This window comes from Pteropus medius, unplaced genomic scaffold (genome assembly GCF_902729225.1).
Source record: "Pteropus medius unplaced genomic scaffold, Ma_sr-lr_union100, whole genome shotgun sequence".
Lineage (NCBI taxonomy): Eukaryota > Metazoa > Chordata > Mammalia > Chiroptera > Pteropodidae > Pteropus > Pteropus medius.
Window position 1 is genome coordinate 17734854 of NW_024349799.1, and position 22743 is coordinate 17757596.

The window sequence follows — 22743 nt, forward strand, 5'->3', positions numbered from 1 at the left end:
ATAGATAAGTATCAACCTGATATAGAGCTTCCAGTGACTCAGAGGTTGGAGAATGAATTTGACGTATTAGATGCTGATATCCTTCCGGAAGAAGCTCTGTCGATTTTAGACCAAAATGCAATCTGCAGAGAAGAGGCATTGGCTCTGGCAAAAACAAAAGCAGTGGAGAAGAGGCCTGCGACTGAACCAGTTAGGAAAAAAGATACTCTGGCGCCGACAAGACTACAGCAAGTATGAAATTACTTCTTTCTTTTGGCCCATTTGTATTAACCTGACATTGCCCAAGGTCACATAGACTAGTACAAGGTATATCCAGGATTTGAGTTCTCAGGCATTTGAATGCGAGAGCCCTTGAGTTCAACTATCTAAATTAAGCTGACTTAGCTTAGCTCTAGGTTGTTTTTCTTTTTTAACAGAAAATAGCAATTTTTAATATTTTGGTAGGACAGAGCATTCTCTCTTGTCCTGGCTTGGTTAGATCCTAACTAATTTGATAGCAGGGTCCTAATCAGGCAGGCTATTTTCAAATTCGGAGTTTTTTTTTTCTTTCCTGCTTCTGATTTGAAGTGTGAAAGTTGAAGGGATTAAGATTTGGTTCCTGATAAAGATGAATATTGATAAATAATAACCACTCAGTATTAAAAGGCAACCTGGGGTGAGTACTTTTTAATATGGCTTTGAGAGCCAGCTGGCTTGAAACTGTATTTTAAGCTTCTAAAATTTAATTTAAGGCCCTACCAGTGGAGAACTGGCCAGAAGACTACCTCCTAGTCTAAATATTCTTAATGTGGTTACTGCTATCTGATGGTGCTATCTAGAGGCTTCTGTAGCAAACTGATAAAAGGATATTTAGCACTTATCACCAGTTATTGTTAGACAGATCATGGATTTGGGTCAAGTCTTTATTCCTTTCCAAACAGACTTTTATATGGGGTCATCGCGAAGTTAGGATTGAGCTTGTAAAAATTCAGCTTGGTGATCTTCTCCAGAGACAGCTTTGTTCTCTATAGCATTTTAGAATAGCCTGATTCATTCTATTTAGATGGCATACGTCTTTCTCCATCATCATAATCTTCCTATATTAGCCTGTTTAATCTTCTAGAAACCGGTGAAGAAATTACCTCTTATTTTACAGATGAGAAACCTGAGACTCAGAGAGGTTAAGTATTTTAACCAAGAATGTTTAACAGTTTACCTTTTTTTGTTTGTTTAATTAGGAAAAAAAAATATAAAAATAAATATATTTTATATATTATATATAAAATGATGGCAAAGCTAGGGATTCCAATTTTATACCTTCTCTCCCCTCCCCCTTACCAGGGTTGTTTCAGTATAATTTACACTCTCTTCCAAATTTCTACTACAGTACTTTCCAGTCAATTTTTGCATGAATAGCATAGGGGCACTTGAAGTTTCAGTAAGCCAGAGGCTGAAAACAGTTTTTTGATGTCCTTTGGTTTTATAATTTATACTTATCTCTTACAGGGGCTTCACAAAGCTGAAAAAAGTAGACCAACCCAATCTCACAGCAAAAGCAGGTTGCAACGAACAACAGTTTCATCCAGATTAAAAATGAACCAACAACCTGTGAAAGATGATAGGGCTCCTTGGATACCTCCAAACCCCACGTCCCCACCAGCATCTCCTAAATGGTATGTAGAAATTCAAGAGACTGTTTGGGTATGTGATTTTATTTTTCCTCCACAGGTAAAAGTGACCTATTTTTTAGAACAAATAAAGCAGCAACCTGGGTTCCTATTACAAAGAATAGCTTATTTGGGTGAGTAACACATGGTAAGTTTTTGTCTAAAAACCTGTTGGTTCCTTTCTCCTACCTGACTATGGGTAGAGTAACTTCCTGTGGGCTTCGCTTCACTTGTCTCTTCACCCACACACTCTAGTTACCTGAGGCCAGGAAATCTTAGTGTTAAGTGCCCAGCACAGTGCCCAACACTTAGGAAGTCCTAGTAGGCTTCCCGTAAATCTTTGCTGAATGAATGAATATTTTAAAGTAATTCTAATTCCAAGTCAAGACAATTATGAATTATAAAACCATATACATCTCATAGACACTGTCCTGACTGCAGGGGACAGTTAGGATAATGCTGACATGATTGCCGTGTCACCCTCATTCATAGCACGTGGAGAATGAGGAGCCGCTGTTCCACAGAGCTAGGAGAAAATACTGTCCTCCAGGGGCAGTAAGGTCAGTTAGGTGGAAGTAGTCTTTGGGGAATTGGTTAAAGATAAAGAGGACTTGTTTACCATTGGACAGTTCTGAAAAGCACTGTACGGAAGGACCAAGAGGTAGGATATTAAAAGGAAGGGAGCAAAAAGCAGTGATGTAGGGAGAAAAGTAAGTGAGAAGTTAGGTGGCTCGAGGGGTCTGCCTTTTGGGAGGCCAGCAGAAGACAGTGAGAAGCCTGGTAGAATGGATTCCCCTTAAGACTTTGAACGATTCTGAATAAATGGTTATGCTTATCCATCAACCGTCACTTTAAAGTTGAAAAAACCATGTCTAGAGAATTTAACGTCTTGTTTATATAACAAGCGTGGGACTTTTTCATTTTTATTTCTCTGCTCTAAATTTTGTGTTTTTATATATGTGTTAGTATAGAGTGTGAGTTCAGTTAGTTGGTAAGCTCATAAAAACATCAATTAGTTGAAGTTTATATTGCAAACCAAACATGTAATGGACTGTCTTCTAGAGTGTATGTGCGATGGATAGCGGAGGGGAGCTGTTAAGTCTTCTAGGCTCATAGTGCTGTATTAGGCGGTATAAAGCTACAGAATTACTTTGTAATATGGAATGTAATTAGCGACCCAGATCTATATATTATAACATAGTTTTGTTGAAGTTCACCCATCATTTTGTAATTGGTAATTATTTTTTGTTATTTAAAATAGTGATTGCTTCTATGAAGCAAAGAAGAACTTCTCTCCTTTAACACTGAGCCTGAGTCCTAGAGATTCTCACTGCTTCACATTTATCTTCCACTTTAGGGCCCCATGCTGGAGATCACCATTCAGTTAATGCTTTTGTCGTCTCTGAGCTGTCACCTTTCAATGAGTCATTAGATTTGGAATGAATGATTAAAAAGATATACTTTTCCATTTTTTGCAGTGCTGCCTGGCTAAAGGTGAAATCTAGCCCTAAAGATGCCACAAAAGAGCAGTCTGTCCAGCAAGAAGATACTCAAGAGGAAAGTCAATCGAGAGGTGCTATTGAGCATGAAGCAGCTAGGTTTGTGCTGGTATTTTTCAAATCTTTGAAAATTTAAGGGCCCCTTTTACGTAGATTCTAAAGTGAATTTTTTCTTCTCTTCTCTCTATATAAAGTTGGTTATTAAAATGTAAATTACTAACCTTTTCTGTCAAACTATACAGCTTAGACAGTGAACACCTCTTGTATTTCTTTTCGTTTCATTCAAAAATTGTACGCGTCAGTTGTCTACCAGTTGCTTGTTTTGTGTATGGTATTGCGTGCTCTATGGAGATTTTTTTTAAAAGTGCAAAAAAGACAGAATCCCAGCCTCTGCTTATTTACAGTCAATAGGGAGGTCATGTCATTAGCTATAATTTAAGATAGGACATGGTATATGCCCTAAAAACTATAAGGTTAAGAACAGAGAGATTTTAGAAGGGGGACAGGATACTTCTTGCTACAGAAATCTAAGCTTCATGAAGGGAGATGGAAAATAAATTAGGGCTTGAAGAATAGTCCTTAAATAGGGGGTGATGAGGTGAAAACATGCCATAGGGGACAGCAGTGAAAATGGGTCTCTGCAATTGTTCCTGCAATTATGGAAAAGCAAAAATGAAAATGAGCCATTAAATAATTTAGTAATATTCACACATCTTAAACTGCAAGAATTAAAGCCCTTCCACATACAATTAAGTTGTTCAGAGTTAGCTTTTCCTTTCTGTTTTTGTTTGACTTCACAGTGCCTTTATTGCTCTCCTAGGAGTCCATTTCTTTGTCTAAATTTGTAGCTATGGCAACAGTTTTATAGTTGAACAAGAAATCCTAAGTCCAGTGTTGGCTAGTTTTCTTGAGAATATTTGTGGGCAATTTTTTGTTGCTCTACACACTAGCTAGGAGTGCTTTTGCATAGAAATGTCTTTCTACATGGAACATGACATGGAAAGCTTTACAAGTACAGAGAGATTGCATTACTTCCTGAGTCCTTCATGGACCCAGGATTGGTGCTCTTTGGGGTCCTGACTCCCAGTCTCTTTCTGTGGTAATGACACCCTGCAGGTCAAGGCAGAATTGGTCTGACTCTTATGTACTGTCTGTTAGACTTGCTTGGCTTGATGCTGAAACTTCCAAGAGATTGAAGGAACTCGAAGAATTAAAAGCTGACGAAATGGACAAAATGCAAAAACAGAGGTAAATATCTGTTTCTGAGGTAGAGAAAGATAAAGCAGACCTGTTCTACATCATCTAGCTATTTTAACAATTAATTGAGATTGTTTAGAGATATAGTCACACTTATGTTTATTGGCTGCTGCCTGCTTAAAAGACTTTGAAGTCGCCTAAGAAGCCTATAGTAGAGCCAAGTTTGGAGCCCTAGGGAGTCTTGGCTGCTTTGAGGAGAGTTGGGGTGACTGTTTTGTATTGCCCTCTAGGCTCGATTGGCTTGATGCTGAAAATTCCAGAAGAACAGAGGAATTGATTCAACTCAAAACTGAAGAAATAGATAGACTTCAAAACTTGAGGTTTGCGTTTGCTTCTGAGGAAGAATACTGAATGCTTGCGTATTCTAATTGGTCTAGACAGTTACCAACCAAGCTGGATTATTTAGGCCTAACCTCACTGAATGAATGAATGAATGAATGAATGGAGTGCCTGCATGCCTACATGTAAATTTTGTACAGTAGTTTTGCTAGGAAATACTTCTTTCATGTGGCGTTTGAATGATAACTGAAGAAATATCTATAATTTAGGAAATTTTCTGTCTGAAAGATCAGTCTTTCATCTGTTTGTGCAGCTCTCAAAGGTGCTTTTCTCTTGGCCTTTGAGAAGGTTATCATGCATGTCCTGCTCACCTGTTGGCTTAAATATAGCCTTAAGTTTTCAAATAGGTTGCCTTTTTTTCATTCTTCTCCTGAGTGTTACTCCCTAAATATAAGCATAAAGAAGTTTGCAAGAAGATTTAGTTGATGCTGTTGCTCCTGCACTTGGCTCATTTTTCTAGCTCTGATAATAATTCACCCTGAAGTCAAATGAACAGAATTCCCATTGCAATAGCTGTACATTGTGTCACCAGTCATGATAGAACATTCATTCCTAGGTTAGAAGGGCTGTGGCTCTATCATTAGAGGGCCAAGTGTTGTTGTTTTTGTTTGTTTTGTCTATAGTTAACATTTCAAATTATACAATCATAGAATCTTCGGTTTTGAAGGATCTTTTTCCCCAACTGATACTTCTGTCTCCTCTGGACCATCTCCACAAAGTAACTGTCCAGCATATTCATACATAGCCTTTATGATAGAATGGTTACCACTGTTTGAGGCAGTCAGTTCCTCAGTCATCTCTAGCTATTAGAAGGTATGACCTTAGATTGTGCTGGAATTAGATTCCCTACAACTCCTACCCACTTGTCCTTTGAGCCATATAAAAAGCATAATTCTCTCTTTGTACCTCATTTATCCCTTTGAGTGTTTTTTACTTTAGAAAATTGTACATGTAGAAGAACATATTAAATACACATGTACAATCCAAAATAATACAAAATGAACACCCGCGCATCACCACCCTCAAACCAAGAAATAGATCATTACCTCAACTGTAAAAACTCCCGTGTGTTCCTCCTTGATTGCATCTCCTTCTTTCCCCCAGAGATAATGACTGTCCTGATTCTTATGTTAATCTTTTCATTACCCTTATTCATAAAATTCATCACCTAAAAAACTGAGAGGCAAGCACAAACCTAACTAAACAAGGAAAGGGCGATGCTGCTGCCATTAGATGAAGATTCCCAAGAGGAAGTAGGCTGAACAGTCTGGCTCGGAATCTGACCTGAGCTTCCCTGAGAGTTTTTAGGCACTCGTCCCAGGAAGTCAATGGACAAGGTCATGAGTGAGTCCTTGCAAATATTGGGCTTACCACATTTGGGGCATCTGGAAATGAACCAGTCCTTGCAAATATTGGGCTTACCACATTTGGGGCATCTGGAACTGAACTTCTGGAAGAAACCTGGCCAGGGGAGCAGTGGACTGCCTTGTATAGTTCGTTCCATTATTTCTGAGTGGTATTCCATTGTATGAATTTCCCACAGTCTATTCATGCTCCTGTGAATTAACATTTGGGCTGTTTCCCATTTTTAGTTAGTATGGGAGTTCCTTTATAGTTGTTTTACATCCTAGCTAACATTTGGTATTGCTTGTCTTTTTAATTTTAGCCATTTTGGTGAGAGAGTGGTGGTATCTTGTTTGGTTTTGATTTGCATTTCCTTGAAATCTAATGATAACGAGCACTTTTTCTAGTGCTTATTGTGAAGTATATGTTCAATCTTTTGTCCATTTTTTTAAAAAAATTATTGATTTTTTAAGAGTCTTTGAAATATTTTTTAGATTCTAGTTCCTTGTCAGATATATGTGCAGCAAATATTTTCTCCCAGTACTGTGGCTTGCTTATGTGTCTTCTTAATGGTGTCTTTTGATGACTTGAAGTTTTAAATTTTGATCAAGACCAATTTATCAACTTTTAATTTTATAGACAGTCTTTTTTGTGAACTAAGAAACTACTTTCAGTGCTAAGGTCTTAAAGATATTCTTTTATATTTTTCACTAAATGCTTTATAGTTTTAGCTTTTATTTTTGTGTGTGTGATTTATTCTGAATTAATTTCTGTGTAAGAGATGAAATACTGATTAGGGTTCATTGTTTTCTTTATAGGTATATGGCTATTTTAGCACATTTCTGATGAAAAGATTGTTGAACTTGAGCTTTCCCCTAGGGTCATTTGGGTGGATTGTTTGCTAAGGATCATCATGTTGGTCTTTGGGTCTTTCTTCTGGGGTGGGTCAAACTATCCAGAAAGAGTTTTCTGATCTTTCTGCCCAAAAGTTAAGGATCTGGATGCCAGTGTCCTAGGAGCTGAGTTGGGGAGGAGGGCTGTAAGTCTTACCATGTGGCATTCCACATGCATATGTGATCCCCTCTTTTCAGTAGGGTACCTGCAGCCTCAGCTATGATTGGCATTCCTTAGTGAAGAAACTCCTTCAGAGAATGAGCAAATAGATCTCTCTCAGAGTTGGAGAGAGGAAGTTGTCTGTGTGAAGTAGGGAAAGGGACCCAGGGATCTACCTTCTCAAACATCATTTGACTCTTGTCTTCCATATTTAAGCCACCCTCTCCCAGCTCAACCCCAGGGCTAGAGATGCCTGGTACTACCAGTCCTGTGCCTGTTTAAATCAGCAGTGCAAATTGTGTGGATTCTCAGTTTTTCCCATTACTGGCCAAGAATTCAGCTTTCTCAGGTCAACTAAGTTAGTTCTTGCCTTTGTCCTGTTTTCCAGCAGCATTTTTTTCCTTCTCTTTGTGGATTTATGTCTAACTCTGTTACTGTGGGATTTTGAGAGAGAGCAAAATTAGTTTAAATTGTTTAGTCCTCTAACCTCTTCAGTTGTATAAAGACAGCCATTTTTCTTTTAAAATGTACTAAGAGCATAACATACTTCTTCATATGTTATTCAAAGCCTTGTCTTCAAAGTGGGGTCAGGACTAGTAGTGCATCTCATGGGAGCTTGTTGAAAATGCAATCTCAAGCCTCGCTCAGACCAACCGAATCAGAATCTGCATTTTAACAAGATCCCCAGGGGACTTGTATGGCCATTAAAATTAGGGAAGCATTGTAGTTTTATAATCATTTGATTTTCCTTCACCTGGAGTGGTAAATAAATGTGCAACATAGGATATTTTCTTATTTTTAATTTTAATTTTCAGTTTTATTTCTCTATAGTGTTTCTGCCACCCAGTTAGCAGACAAGGTAGAGAAGACAGTTCTGGAGCATTTGAAGCCTCTCCTGGTCAAGGCTCAGGTAATCTAGTTCATCTCATTTGCTTGTCTTTTGGAAGTTCTAGAATAAAAAGAGTTGTTACAAAGGTCACATTGACCTTTTGTAGGACTGAATGTTTGGCAGCTGCAGGCTGCAGTGCTTGCAGATCTGTGGTGTATGCAGTGGTCCCCAATCTTTTTGGCACCAGAGACCAGTGCTCCTGTGAGAATCTAAAGCCTCATGATTCAAGGTGGTAATGCCAGTGCTGGGGAGCAGCTGCAAATACAGACGGAGCTTCGCTCACTCGCCCACTGCTCATCTCCTGCTGTGCGGCTCAGTTCCTAACAGGCCACGGACCAGTACTGGGGCTTGGGGACCACTGCTGTATAGTGTGGGAGTAGTGCGTGCAAGAGCCCCTTGTGGACACCCACAGACCACTCTACACTATTGATGTGTCTTCCATTGTGGGTTAGGGATAAAGACAAGGGGAAAAGAAAGTCCCACTGTTGAGAAAGGTAATATTTTAGTTTGGGGAATGAGTTTAGATTATAGTTTCCATTCTTAATCAAATAGATCTATTGGTAATGTTAGTGTTCAGTTAATTGCTTCTACTCTAATCCTGTGCTCTTTCACCTTAGTGGTTTGGAATGGTTAGCTCTATTTTCCCAAAGGAGAGAGACGTTAGGACAGCTTCGGTTCACATACCAGTACTTTTTTGAAGATGAAATTGCACACAGCATCACCAACAGGTTGTGCCATCCTCCTATAAGCAGTAAGCTGAATGCTGTGGCTAGACCCTGTAGATCTGCCCTGTTAATAGAAACAGTCTTGTTTATATGAATAGATGAGGCCACAGAAGAATATTGTCATCTTAAATGGAATGAAATGATGTTCTGGGTTCCTGAACAGGCCACTAAATTTCTGTATCTCTAGTTTAAGAAATGTTAAATTATTATTAGACTTTGTGGAAATCTCATGAATATAGAACTGGGAGAGCACTTAGAGACCAAATCGTCCATTCTCCTCATTTTATCAATGAGGAAACTATGGAACAGAGAAGTGGTGTAATTTTATCAAAACACACAGTTACTCTGACAACGTTTACAAAGTTGAGGGAAGAAGTGGGGCAGAAAGCCAAGATCAACACATGGCATTTAATTTTGTGATGACAAAATGCTTTGAATTGCTGCAAAAAGCCTAGTGTAGCTAAAGCTGACAAACAGTTTCACACAGAAGTTATTCTGGTAACAGGATTCATTTGTACTAATACGAGTTGTACATTTTGTTAATTCATGAACATGCTTGTCTGTTTTAATAGAGAGTCAATTCTTCTCTGGAAGCAGATACTCATTTGAAGGGTCGGCCATCAGTAAACACAGAGACAGCCCAGCCTGCAGAGGAGGTGTGTGTTGTGTGGTGTGGGTATTATGACTGACACCAGTATTATTACGTGATAATGTCTTCAATTGTAAGGAAAATGATGTGCAGATTACTTTGCAAACACTAGGTTATCCTACTCTAGAAGGGTGGAAGTTGTTTTTTATATTAATTCTTACAGTGTATATTTAGAATTATGACTCAGATCAGCCTTGCAAACAGCTCACAGAAATCTCTAGAGCCACAGGTTTTTGTCAGCGGCTCGCTTTTTTTCCTCTCCTCCTGATGACAGAATGTGGGTGCACTGTGTGACCCTGAATGTTGATGGCCTGCAGTAGAAGGCTGGTTATCCCATTTCCTTTCATTCAGCCTAGTTTTGTTCATTACAGCCTAATTTCCTTTATGCTTAAAGCTTTATATTTATTGTTAGGCAAGCATGTTTTGAGTGCCCAGTAATGACCAGTATCTGGCCTAGCAAAGAAGTTAACCCAGGAAAAAAGGAGAACATCTGAGGAAAAAACAACAACATATACTGTGTTTGCCCACCGTTGTGCTCTTCCTTGGAGGACTTGTGGTTAATATTTGTGGGAATGCTCGTACCCTGCCTAGGGCTGTGAGTGGAAGGTGCCGATTGCATCTTTGTGGAGATTGGGAAGAAGTTGCTTTATTTGCTCAGAGCAAGTGTGATGGTTTCAGAATTAGAAGGAAGTTGGAATGAAGCTCCACCAGCCCAGTGACCTTAGGAACAGGAGGAGAGTAGATTTCGAGACTGTATCCCTATTCTAATTATTAAGCAGTATTTTAGCTGCAGCATATTTTCTTAATCTTTGTGATTATAAGTTTATCGTACCAATATTTTGTGACAGAATCTCATCTGAGGTAAGGCTTCTAAGACTAGAAGCTGAAAGCCTACATTTAGCTCTTACAGATAAGGTGTGCTATGGCTTGCTGTTCTGTGCAGCACAGCCATCAAATGATGCTTTTTTTCCCAGCAAAAAATGAGACTAACCTCTAATCTAGAGAGGCAACTCTATGTGGCATTTTAATATGAAAAAGAAGTGATTGCAAATGCTGTCAGTGAAGTAGACACATTTAAATATTATTAAGAATGATCAGCCTTCTATATAAGTATTATACTGTAGGCATTAAATGGTCTTTAATACAACTTATTGAAAAAGTAAAGTAACTCTATCCATTTGTAGTATTCTGGGCTGCTGTTAAATATCAGGATTGTTTGCAAAGAGTTTCCCAGGCTGTACCACCAAGAGTTAATGTTTATAAATAACTGAGTAAAAACAAACCAAAAACCTCATTGAAGTTGGCACGATGAAGTAAAAAGAGTTATTTTGCTGTGTTAACTTATAAAAGAGCTATGGAACTTTAAGTGCAAATTCTCAGAATTCTCATTTCTAAAATGGAGGAAACATTTGCTGCACTTGATGAGTAAAATACAACTCTCAGTAGGCTTACTTATAGAAAGGATGGACAAGGTCTTGGAAGGGTACTATTATAAAATATTTGTCTATTGCTGTTTCTCTTGTCATTAACTGAACTTGCAAATGAAATACATTTTTCCAAAATGTGTGAATTTTTTAAAATTAAAGTTATATAGGCACATGGCTAAAAATTCAGACAATCCAGAAAAAGTATAATCTAAAAAGTTAAACCTCACTACAGACGGATACCATATGCTGTTCTGTACCCAGCTTTCTTTATATTTTGATGATCTTTCCATATCAGCACATTGAGACCTTATCTTTTTTAATGGCACATAATATTCTTGATATTCTATTCCTCATAGATGAAAACTATTACACATGAAAATATATACATCCTAATTAACTAGACCTGTATTAATTGTTTAGTTGTCTCTAGATTTTTTGTAATTTTATCGTATTGATTATTCACCTAATTTTTATTTCTTTACTATGATTAAGGTTGGACATTTCTTCATATCTTTATTGGTCATTCATATATTTTCTTCTGCGAGTGAACTGTCAAAAGATTTTTAACATTGGCTATGGCACTAACCATTCATTGAGTGTCTTACTTTTTGCCAGCCACTGTGCTAAGTGTCCTATTATGCAAATGCTCGTGTAATCCTTACAACTCTGAAATAAAGCTCTGATTATTATTTCCATGTTACAGATGAGATAATTGAAGCCCAGGGAGGTTAAGTAAACTTGCCTACAGTTGCAGGCATATCAGTGGGCAGAACCAGGATTTAGTCCCAGAAATATCTCATTCCAAAGCCTGAAGTGATCATTTTTGCCAGCAGACATTCTTTGCAAAAGCCTCTTTCAGAGCAGATTATAGACATGTGTTAGAATCATATATAGACATATATTAAAATCAAAAGAGATACAATGTATGTAAAAATGCTTTGCAGGCTATAAAGTGCTTCGTGAATGTCAAGAATACAAGGTCAAACTCTCTTGGGTTATAGATAGAAAGTGTCAAGCAAAGACAGTCATGAACTTTGTGATGTCATGAACAGACATTTTTTACAAAAGCATTGAACCAAATAAGAATAGATACATTCTCTGAAGTATGCAACCTGTAAAATATTGCACATTCTTCTGAGTATAGCACAAGGAGGATATTTGCTTTACCAAGTGGCAAAACAGGTAATGATGATAATTTATGTGGGCAGTAATTGAATTACTTGGTTATTAATGCTACCATTTAAATGACTGTGGTAAAAATTGTACTGATGTTAGTGCTTTTGATATTTACTCACCTAGGAGAGGTTTGATTGAATGTAGAAACTTTGACAGTTGGAGCACTACGTGGTTGGTTCATTATGATCAGAATTCATCTTTAAGTTCCTTTATTGTCTTTGTATTGCCTTTCTATCACCCTTCCATGTTTTGTAGGCTACTGCTGTTAATTGTGAATTCAACAACATTCATCAGCTGGATAATTCTTTGGAAGATACCACTCATGAGTTCTGGGCAGTGACTCATTCTAAGATCTTGGAGCCTGACACCTTAGCCACCTTGGGGGACAACAAGGACAGCCCATATCTGGAGACCATGATGATCCGAATGGAGGAAATGGAAGTAAGGCCTCGGGCTTTCAGCTCTGGTTGGCCCCCGGGGACTGGCCTTTGCTAAGTGCAGCTCCTCCACGTGCTTCTGTAGTACTTCTGAATCACACGGTCCTGGTTTTAAATCCTAGCTCAACTGCCAACCAAGTGTATGACCTCGGTAAAGTAACTTACCCTCTGTAATAAGTAGGATATTTTTAAAGATAAAATGAGGCATGAATTATTAGCACACTACCTGACAACTCTGGAAATGATCATTATTAATATTCCCTGATGTCGTTGATATGTGATTCAAAAAACACCAGGATCATCAACTTCTTCATCCCTCAGTCTGTAAATGCTGTTCAGGTGCCTCTTCCACCCTGCTGGCCTGTGATCCTGGCAAATCACAGATAAGTTTACCTTTCTTAATCCCCATGGTACTATTTTAGAATGCTTTTCTCAGAATTTTTGATCTCAGAAATTATTTTGATCTCAGAACAATTCTGACCCTAGGATTGTTCAAGCAGGAAATTGAGACACAATAAGGGAGTAAGTGATATAGCTAAAGTCACAAAAAATTTCCCCCAGAGCTAGGATCCAAGTCTCCTAACTCCCAATTCAGCTATTTCTTTTTAATTGCACCATGATTAAATCTCATTTTGGCTTTGCTGCTACATAGAAACATTAAAGAGAAGATAATTTTTTGTTGCTTTTTGAAAATTTAAAGACATATAGTTTATCCTAGTACTTGTATTACTTGGTTAATTTGATTTTCCCTTCTTGAGGCTGTCTAGACCAGAAGTGTCCAAAATGGTAGTATCTAGCCACATGTGGCCATCTAAATGTAAATTAAGATTAAACACACTACTCACATTTCAAGTGGTTAGTAGTTTGTGACTGCTATATTAGATATGGCAAATATAGGCCATTCCATCATCGCTGCAAGTTCTAGTGGGCAGCGCTGGTCTGAATTAGGTTAGAATAATCTCATTTTATTTTAGTCTCACCCAATAAACTGATCACTTCTTAGCCTGCAGATGCCCATTTCTAGCAATGTGTCTGTATCAGATATATCTACTGAACTGTTCTTACAAGCTCTGGTTTGTAATGAAACTAATTTTTTTCTCATAAATTAAACTTTTTTTTTTTTTTTAAAGAAATACCAGGAGACAGTTCGCCAAAGGTATAATAAAATCGTATATACTGACCCTCATCTTTGGATGCAGGAAGAAAAAAATGGTGAGTGTTCCCCCCTAGTTTTTCAAAACCCCAGCATTATATTCTGAAAAATTTCAAACATACAGAAAAGTTGAAAAATTCTACAGTGGACACCCATATACCTGCCTTCTAGGTTCTAAACATGTTGCTATATTTGCTTTGTCATATATTTATCCTCTATCCATCCATCAATTTGTGTTATTTTTGGATGTATTTTAAAGTAAGTTGCAGACATTAGTACACATCATCCTAAAACATTTCAACATGAGTATCAGCAACTAGAGTTTAACATTTATTTATGGCCGTTTCCTTTTGAGATAAAATTTACATATAATAAAATGCACAAGTGTTAATTGTGTCATTTGATGAGTTTTGATAAATGGATACATTTTTGTTACCCAAACTCCTATCAAAATATACTCTGTATCATCACCTCAGAAAGTTCTCTTAAGCTCCTTCCCATCCGGTTCCCCACCACCCAGGCAACCATTGTGCTTTTTTGTGCCTTTTTTTTTTTTTTTTATAGAATAGTTTCCCTATTCTAGAATTTCATAAATATGGACTCATACATGCGTTTACTCTTTTGTCTGAGGCTTCTTTCATTCAGCGTGTTATAGATTTATCTATGTTACTTATTTCCTATTGCCACTGTAACAAATTTAAGTTTGTGACAAGTTAAAGCACAAATTTAGTGATTTAAAACACAAATTTATTCTTTTATAGTTCTGAAAGTCAGAAGTCTGAAGTGAGTTTTAAAGGACTAAAATCAATGTGTTGGCAGCTTCTAAGGCTGTCTGCATTTCTTGACTGGTAGCCATACTACTCCAGACTCTGCTTCTGTTGTCGCACTGCCTTCTCTTCTGTAGTCAGATCTTCCCATGACTGCCTATTATAAGAACACTTTGGTTACATTTAGGGCGCACTCCATTAATCCAGGATACTCTCCCCATCTCAAGAGCCTTAATGTAAAATCCCCTTGCTGTAGAGGAGAACATTCCCAGGTTACAGGGAATGCGAATACCTTGGGGGGGCCATTATTCAGCCTACCACACTTGTATCAGTAGTTCATTCCTCTTCATTGCTTAGTAGTATTCCATTGTGTGTATGTACCACATCTAGTTTATCCATCTGCCTGTAGATTTACACTTGGTTGTTTCTAGTTTTGGACTATTAGAAATAAATATGCTATGAATATATTCATGTATAGTCTATGTGGGCTTTCATTTTTATTTTTCTTGGATAAACGCCTAAGAGTAGACTTACCAGGGCATGGAATTAGGTATATGTTTAACTTTATAAAAAACTGCTAGACCTTTCCTCAAAGTGGCTGTACCATTTTTATACTCCCATCTACACTGAGTTTCTGTTGTTCAGTATCCTTGCCAACATTTGATGTTGTCAGTCTTTTTTATTTTTTTCATCCTGACCCATTTATGGTTGAAACTAAAAAATAGAAGATACTATTCGTCTTTTTTTTAGTTGTAACCATTCTAGTGGGTATGTAGTGATGTCTCGTTATGGTTTTAATTTCATTTTCATGATGAATAATGTCTAGAACACTTTCAAGTAATTACTAACCATTTGTATATTTTCCTTTGTGAAATATCCAAATCTGCTTTTTTTAATTGATTGTCTTTTTATTTTTGAGTTATAGAAATTCTTTATGCATTCTGGATACAAGTTGTTTGTCAAATATATATATATTTTTTAAATGCCAGCTTTATTGAGATATAATTCAGATACCATAAAATTCACCCTTTTACAGTGTATAGTTTTATAGTTTTTAGTGTATTTACAAAGTTGTGCAAATATCACTACTATCTAATTCTAGAACATTTTTATCACCCTAAAAAGAAGCCTTGCATCCATTATCAATCTTCCTCGTTACCCCTCCCCTCCCCCTAGCAGCCACTGATCTACTAAAGGTTTGCAAATATTTTTTCTCCATCTATGGCTCTCCTATTTTCTCAAATGTGTTTTATTATGAGCAGACATTTTTAATTTTGATAAAGTCAAACACCAATTTTTCTTGTATTATTTTTGCTTTCTTTGATCTTAGAAACTTTGCCTACTACTAATTTGAAAAGAGTCTCTTCTTTTCTTCTAGAAACTTTATGGTTTTAGCTTTTATGTATAGGCCTATGATTCATCTTGAATAAAAGTGTGTCTGTGGTTTGAAATTGAGGGTTATTCCTCCCCTCCCCCAATGGATATCCATTTGTTCTCATACCATTTTTTGAAAAGATTTTCACTTTCTCCTCCACTTTTAAAAATTCATATATACATATTTTGGTTGCAGTTGCTAGGCTACTATTACAGTTTTAGCTGGGAAGTGTTACTCAAATTCTATCTGACTCATGTTTATCGGTTTCTACCTTACTCAATGAAAGGAGGAGAATAAAATATGGTTAAACATTACCTCTAAAGGAATTTAAGTATGATGAGTACTGAGGGATATAAGGGAAATTTTAGGTATTGAAGGTTTAAAACAAAAGCTTCTGTTACATACAGTTTCTTAAAAATATGAGTTTGGGGTATTGTTTTAGAAAAAGTATTCTCTCTTGTCAAATTTTGACAGAGGGATGAGCCATCTAAACATAATCCAAATTTGTTCCTTTTATGTTTTCTGTAATTTTCAAGCACTCTATTCTATGTTCGTGTTGTTTTCTCTACTCCAGCTTCCATTATCATATATATAGCAGTTGAACCATTCTTCAAGGCTTGACTCACATGATCCCACTTGCGCAGTGCTTGCAGTGCTTTTCCTGGTATTCCTAAGCTGGAACTTGGCTCTCTTCCTCTGAACTCTCATAGATTCCTGGCATGTCCTACCATGTGCAGAGCTGTTTGTAGAGGGTTCTTATCTCTCCCAGCTAGGCCACAGATCCTTCAAGGCAAGAGGGTTTGTCATATTCATTTGTGTCTCCCACTGTGCCTAGCACAGGCCTGGCATAGGGCGGACCCTTCTAATCATGGCTTAGTGACTCAGTGGGAAGGGAAATGTTGAAGGGCAGTTCATCTCACTGATGGTTTGGCCATTGACTGCAAAGTTAGGTTGCATCACACAAAAGATAGTCTTACCTAGAACTCAGTGTTCTCTTCTTTTTCCAAGGGCAATTTGAATTATTAGTCACTGTCTATGACTCTGCATAAAGTCTAGGTGTGCTTTGAAAAGGAGCTCTTGAGAACACTAGGACTGAAATGAATTTTTGGACACTTTATTTCTAGAATTATGAAACCATGTTAATAACTTTATGTTTCTAGTTGTTCTGATTGTATGTTCAGTTACAACTCCAAACCAAATTTAAAGTGATTTTTGAATTTTGAAGGGTCTAATCTGTATTTCTATATCTTTTTTTCTATGAACAATTGAAAATTGATTGTACTCTCTAATGTTTTTACAAAAACTGACTTATTATGCAGTATTTCTGGCAGTAAAAATCATAAGCATATAAATGAGCCAAAGAAAGTTCTTTGCTTTAGAGATGCTTCTTACCTAAGAAAAGGACAGATCTTCTTACACTTGAAATGCATTTAAAATTATAAATAATCCAAAACTCAAAAGAGCTGTCAAGCCTGCAAGGTATAGTTAATAAGTTAATGTTTTGACTGTCATCGTGCAGATTTTCCAGCAAAGCCCATTGACAAATTAAATCAGCTAATTAAGTGTTCAGGTGTAAGTGGTTTTTTCCCTTCTCCCTAATCAAACCACTTAAAGGTTAAAAAACAACTAATGGAACCCGCATAGCCTGGGGCTTTGCACAGACCTCTTCATGGAGTCTTCCTCAGAGCTAGCCTCTAGAGGCTTCAAAAGTTCCTTCTTTCTCAAAACTGATTCTTCCGTGGTTTGTTTCTTTGTAACTTTTAAATTCACCTTTTTTCATTTAAAATGAGAATTTTTTCCCATTGCACTGCTCGCTAAACCTGTTAGGCTTACAAGGTGTACATATGACTTCCTCACAGGTTATTGGCCACTAGGACAGCTCTGATATATACACTGACTTTTCTTTATATGCATGCAGTCATTTTATTCCTCTCTTTTTCTAGACCAGAAAATCCCAGCAGTAAATGGAAGGTCCCTTTCTCCTCATCCAATCAGGATCACAAAGACAGTTGCTATCAAAGACCCCGACGTGAACATCATGTTAGAAAGGCCCTGTAATGGCAAGTAAGTGGCAACGAGACTGTCTGATTTCGTTGTAGTTGGTTGCCTTTGATGTTGTTGAATTTCATATTCCTTCAGTTCCCACAAGTCAGAGAGAAATTTTTCTTTTGAGAAAGATCTTGCCAACTCCAAGATGGCTCAGTAAAATAGTATGTGTTTAAGATGGGTATAGAGTATGTTGCATCTTATGGAGCCTGATTCTTACTCTTGTAAGCATCACATTGGCACATGTGGTTGTGCTGATAATTACCGTAGGATTTGTTTTAAGAATTCCTTTGTCTCCAGGTCAGGAATTCCTACCGTGTGGAGGGTTAGTCCAGTGGAAAGGGGAAACGATAAGCGATGATAAGATGTTGAGTTTTGTTCAGCATGAGAAAGAGAAAGTAAGCCTTTATCAAACCATGGATGCAAATCAGCAGTTTACCCTTGCTTACAGATGATTTTGAGTGCTTTCATAATTTTTATTTGCTTTCAGTTCCCTGGATGAAAGTGTGGGAACAGAGGAGAAATCAGAGAAAAGAGAGGCTCCCCTACTCTCCCTTTCAGAAGATCCTCAGCGGCAAGAGGGTCGCGCTGCCCTCTTTGTCCCACCCAGTATGCGGCGCAGCATTGGTGACTACTGCAGCCGTTTCGAGCAGTACCTCCGGATGGTATCCCATGAGGCCGTGGGCTCCTTCAATCCATGGCTGATCGCCGAAAGGTCAGTAAAGTGTTATGTGCCTCTGTTTAGGAGCCAAGTGCCAAATGTTAACCGACAGAAGGGCTGGAGAAAGGACTGGCCAAGGTCTCGTGCTGTGCTTTCGGGCCCTGGAGTTCCAGTGGTTGCTTTTGGGTTAGCAGGTTTCTCTGCTAACTACCTTTTTGCAGGTAGAGGAGACTAAGACAACCTGGGTGATGCCATGCAAAGTAGCACTCTGCAGCCTCTCCTTAGGCAGAGGCACAATATTTAAGTCAGAGAGGATTTCCTGTTGCTGTTGGTGAGGACCATGTCCATCAGAGAACACAAAATGTTGCTGGGGCTGGAAACAGTTATGGTTGTGAAATCTTAATGGTTGGGACAAACTTGCACACAGCAGCAGCAGGCCTTCAGACTTTACAACATTTTCTTTAACCCTCCTTCAGAGAGTCCCCTCCCTTGAGAAAGGTGGTTTTGTGGAGTTGAAAAACAGCCCTATTACTGCTAACGTTTTGAAGAATGGCTAGCCTTTTTTATGTAAATAGTTGAAAAATATGTGTAAATTTATTCTTTTTAAATAGGGCCCAAACCTCATGGATATCACTTTATAACAAACATGCAAATATTTTTCATCATCGAGCTAATGGTATACTGTGATTTCATTTCTTTCTTGAACAAGTTTTAAACATATTCCAGGAGTTAATAATTGCTTCTTTTTTATTTGCTTGCTGTTTTATATATTTCTTAACTTTCCACACACACTAGCTAGTCAACACCTCTCAATGTAATTTTCCTCTTGATCAGATATATTACTTAATCCTTGTTTCTTGCCTCCACCCCCTACTCTTTCTCTTGAGACCCTCTTTCTCCTACCCGTCTGGCCCAACTGGTTTTTAGATCTGCATGTGATTCTTGCCCTGAGACTTCCCTTCAGTGCCCTGAGTGTTAGATTTTCTCCCTCTCACATTAGAGTCCTTATTTTCTAGTGCCCTTGTCTCCCTCTTTCTTGGTTTACTCTCTTTTTTGATGGAGCATATCCTGCTTTGTGTATTGAAGGACATTTCTTGAGACTTACATATTTGAAAGTGTCTTTATTCTATCTTCATATTTGATTGATAATTTGGCTAGGTTTTAAATTACAGGTTTATTTTTTCCGAAGAATAGAATATATACTTTTTTCTTTTGTGAAGATGAAAGAGGAAATGTTACTTAGCTGCCAGGAGCAGGGGTGGAGACCTATCAATCTACCTTCTCATTTTGCAAATTTTCAACCCATGCCCTCATATTTTACCCCTTACTTCGCTCCACCTTTCTGAGTCTCTCTGATGTTTTTGTCTCTGAGACAAATCAGCTTGCTTTTTCTTGGCATCTCCCTTTATAGACACTTAGGTTTCAGCTTTCTCTATATTGCTGAATTAGTTACGATTCTTTTGTGTGCTTTTTATCTTCTGAAAATCTTGGACATTTCTCATCGACTTTTGTCTTTCTTTTTCTCTTTGTAGATTTAGATGTTCATTTTATATATTTCCTTTGATTTTAGTGGAGTTTTGGATAGGAACGGAGATAATCACTTATATTCAATCTCTCAGGTTTAACCTGAAGTCCTGAGACTTCTCTTTAACATAGGGTGCCCTTCAAAGCATATGAGACCTTTTGTTCTGGTTGGGATGCACATTTGTTCTGTGGAGGAGGAGAATAGGTAAACTTGACTTGCTTCTATGTATAAACACACAGTCCGTAACATGTTCACTCATTTTCCCAGAATCTGTCTATATTGGTTAGGCTAATTGGCATATTAGGAAATCCAAAAACCAGCCAAAGAAGATATAATGTTCCATGTATGTTCTTACCACTTGATAAATGATATATTATGTTCATAGTTGTTTTGTTGATATAGGGAAAAGCTTTCAGCTTATAAGGAATAATAGGGCAAAGTGTGGCAGACAGAGCTATTAAAAATATGCCTGGATTTTTACAAATGTTCTCTTCCTCTGCTATCTTTTGGCCTTCGCATAATAGTGCATCTGAATTTTCTAGCTCTGTTTTTGATCTCTCGTTTTTGTTTCTGATTTGATTGTCCCAAAGATAGCTATATTGACCATATCTTGAAAAATTATCCTAAGACAGTTGACTTCATTTAACAGCCTCTTGCATGAGGGAGAACTTAAATGGCTTTTTTCTTTCTTTTAATGTCTCCATTTCTCCTTACACCTGAAAAAAAAGCACTTTTCCACTGATCGAAGGGAGCAGATTACATAAACTGGATGTAAATAAAAGGTTGATTGTGAAAGGAAGGGCTTAAGGTGATACTTTGATGAAAGTAAACTCTTAAGGTTCCTGATTTGAAAAGACATTGATCATATGCATTTATCTTTACTCCCTGTATTCCTATCCAACTGTATGTCACTAAAAAAATAAAAGGTGTGAACCTATAAATGACAGTAAATAAGAAAATTTTGGAAGCAATAAAATTTTGGAAGCCATAAAGCAGTTAGACAAATAACGAATGACTTCGCAGACCTGAGAGAGCCAAGTGCCTGATGAGGGTGAAGCCAAGAACCAGGTTGATTAATGCAGAAGAACATTGGGAAGATTCAAGAGTGCAAGTGAGTCAGAAAATGGGGGGCTTGGTTGCAACTCTCATTCCTGAATATAGCAGGTAGGTGAGATGACCAGACATTTGATGAAAGCCATGGAAGATACATAGCCTCTTATAACAGATAAAAAGAACAATGAGGAAGCCAAGACAATGCAGGAAGGAGAATAAAACATTAAAAACAAATTAGAATTAATATTCTCAGGGAAATAAATGAAGCTATTACGTCATGAAACAGGAACAGGATACTATAAAAACAACTTTCAAAGAATAAAACAAAAGTTCTTAGAAAGTAAAAATATGGTGGCTGAAATAAATTGATTAGAGGAATTCAAAAAAAAAGATCTCTCAGGAGGGAGTAGAAAAAGATATAAGGAGATAGATAATAGAGAAGAAAAGATTTTAAAAATTAGAGGATTTTGTGGGATATCCAGTGTCTTAACTCAGGCTGCCACAACAAATACCGTAGGCTGAGTGGCTAAACAACAGACATTTATTTCTCACAGTTCTAGAGGCTGAGAAGTCCAAGATCAAGGTGCCAACATACCCATGTCTGGTGAAGGCCTGTCCTGCTTCCTGGTTTGCAGGCAGCCGTTTTCTCACTGTATTCTCACATGGCTGAGAGAGAGCGACCTCTTTTATAAGGATACTAATTCGATTTATGAGGGTTCCACCCTCGTGACCTAAGTACCTCCCAAAGGTTCCACCTCTAAATACCACAGTGGGGATTAGGCTTTAAGATATGGATTAGGACGTGGGACATATAAATTCTTAGTCCATAGCATCCAACGTCTGAATAAGAGAATCTAGTCCCTAGATTGAAAGAGTTTATCAGTTGTCCACTGTGAGTGAGTGAGCGAATAAATGAGTAAATAAATAGAACACACCATGGTACCTCATTATGAAAAGGAAATTTGGGTATCCCATTGTAAGGAAGAGGTGGAAAAAGGTTCCAGAGAATTAAAACTGGGCATATTCACATGATCAGAAGTAAGAATGACATACTGTTTCCAGTAGTGACATTGCTAGGCAATAATAGAGCATACTTTCAAAATTTAACCTAGAATTCTGTGCTTATTAGCCAAATTATCAATTAAATCTAAGGATAAAACAATGACAATTTTTTAGCTATGCAAATGTCCAAAAATCTAGTTCCCATGCACTGTCAGTAAGCTAATGGAGGATGCATGCTACCAATGCAAGATGTACATTGAGAAAGAGGAAGACAGGATGATCTAAGAAACTTAGACTCCAACATGGAACTTCCAGAAAAATGGCAAAAGCTCTTTGTAAGAGAAGATTTTTCAGTGAGCATAGAAAGCAACTAGTCTAGATTGGAGTCAGAGGACAGAGGACTCCAGGAGGAATGGTTCCCAGAGGGGGAAGGCAGGGTGAGGAAGGTTAAAAAGAAGAAAACAGATATATTACTTAACGTGTTTAAATGTATTGGGAGTACCTTGGTATTTCATAGTATGATGAATTATTGTATAGAAGAATAGGAATAAAGAAACCAAAGCAAATATAAAAACGAGGTAATCACTTCTGCTTATAGTAATGATGCACATGGTAATTTGGACCACTTTTCCCAGTGAGGATAACTCTTAATAGAAAAGCCAGATTAAAAATAAAGCATACATACTGGAAGGCATCAGGAAGTTAACTAGGTAATAAAGA

At 37.5% G+C, this 22743-nt stretch overlaps 1 protein-coding gene across 14 annotated transcripts in view; it reads left to right on the plus strand.

Moving 5' to 3' along the window:
- Window positions 1-22743, plus strand: part of KIAA0753 (KIAA0753 ortholog) — a 56634-nt gene that overhangs the window by 28574 nt on the left and 5317 nt on the right. For 5 of the 14 annotated variants that reach the window (XM_039886453.1, XM_039886465.1, XM_039886466.1 and 2 more), the window contains 11 exons: window positions 5-231; window positions 1486-1652; window positions 3125-3244; window positions 4262-4393; window positions 4633-4722; window positions 7970-8048; window positions 9325-9408; window positions 12260-12445; window positions 13572-13653; window positions 17680-17800; window positions 18273-18497. In XM_039886453.1, the coding sequence (XP_039742387.1) occupies window positions 5-231; window positions 1486-1652; window positions 3125-3244; window positions 4262-4393; window positions 4633-4722; window positions 7970-8048; window positions 9325-9408; window positions 12260-12445; window positions 13572-13653; window positions 17680-17800; window positions 18273-18497 (1513 nt within the window). Of the gene's footprint in view, window positions 1-4; window positions 232-1485; window positions 1653-3124; window positions 3245-4261; window positions 4394-4632; window positions 4723-7969; window positions 8049-9324; window positions 9409-12259; window positions 12446-13571; window positions 13654-17679; window positions 17801-18272; window positions 18498-20991; window positions 21080-22743 lie in introns of all 14 variants that reach the window. The other 9 variants (XM_039886455.1, XM_039886456.1, XM_039886458.1 and 6 more) reach the window with 9 other exon arrangements.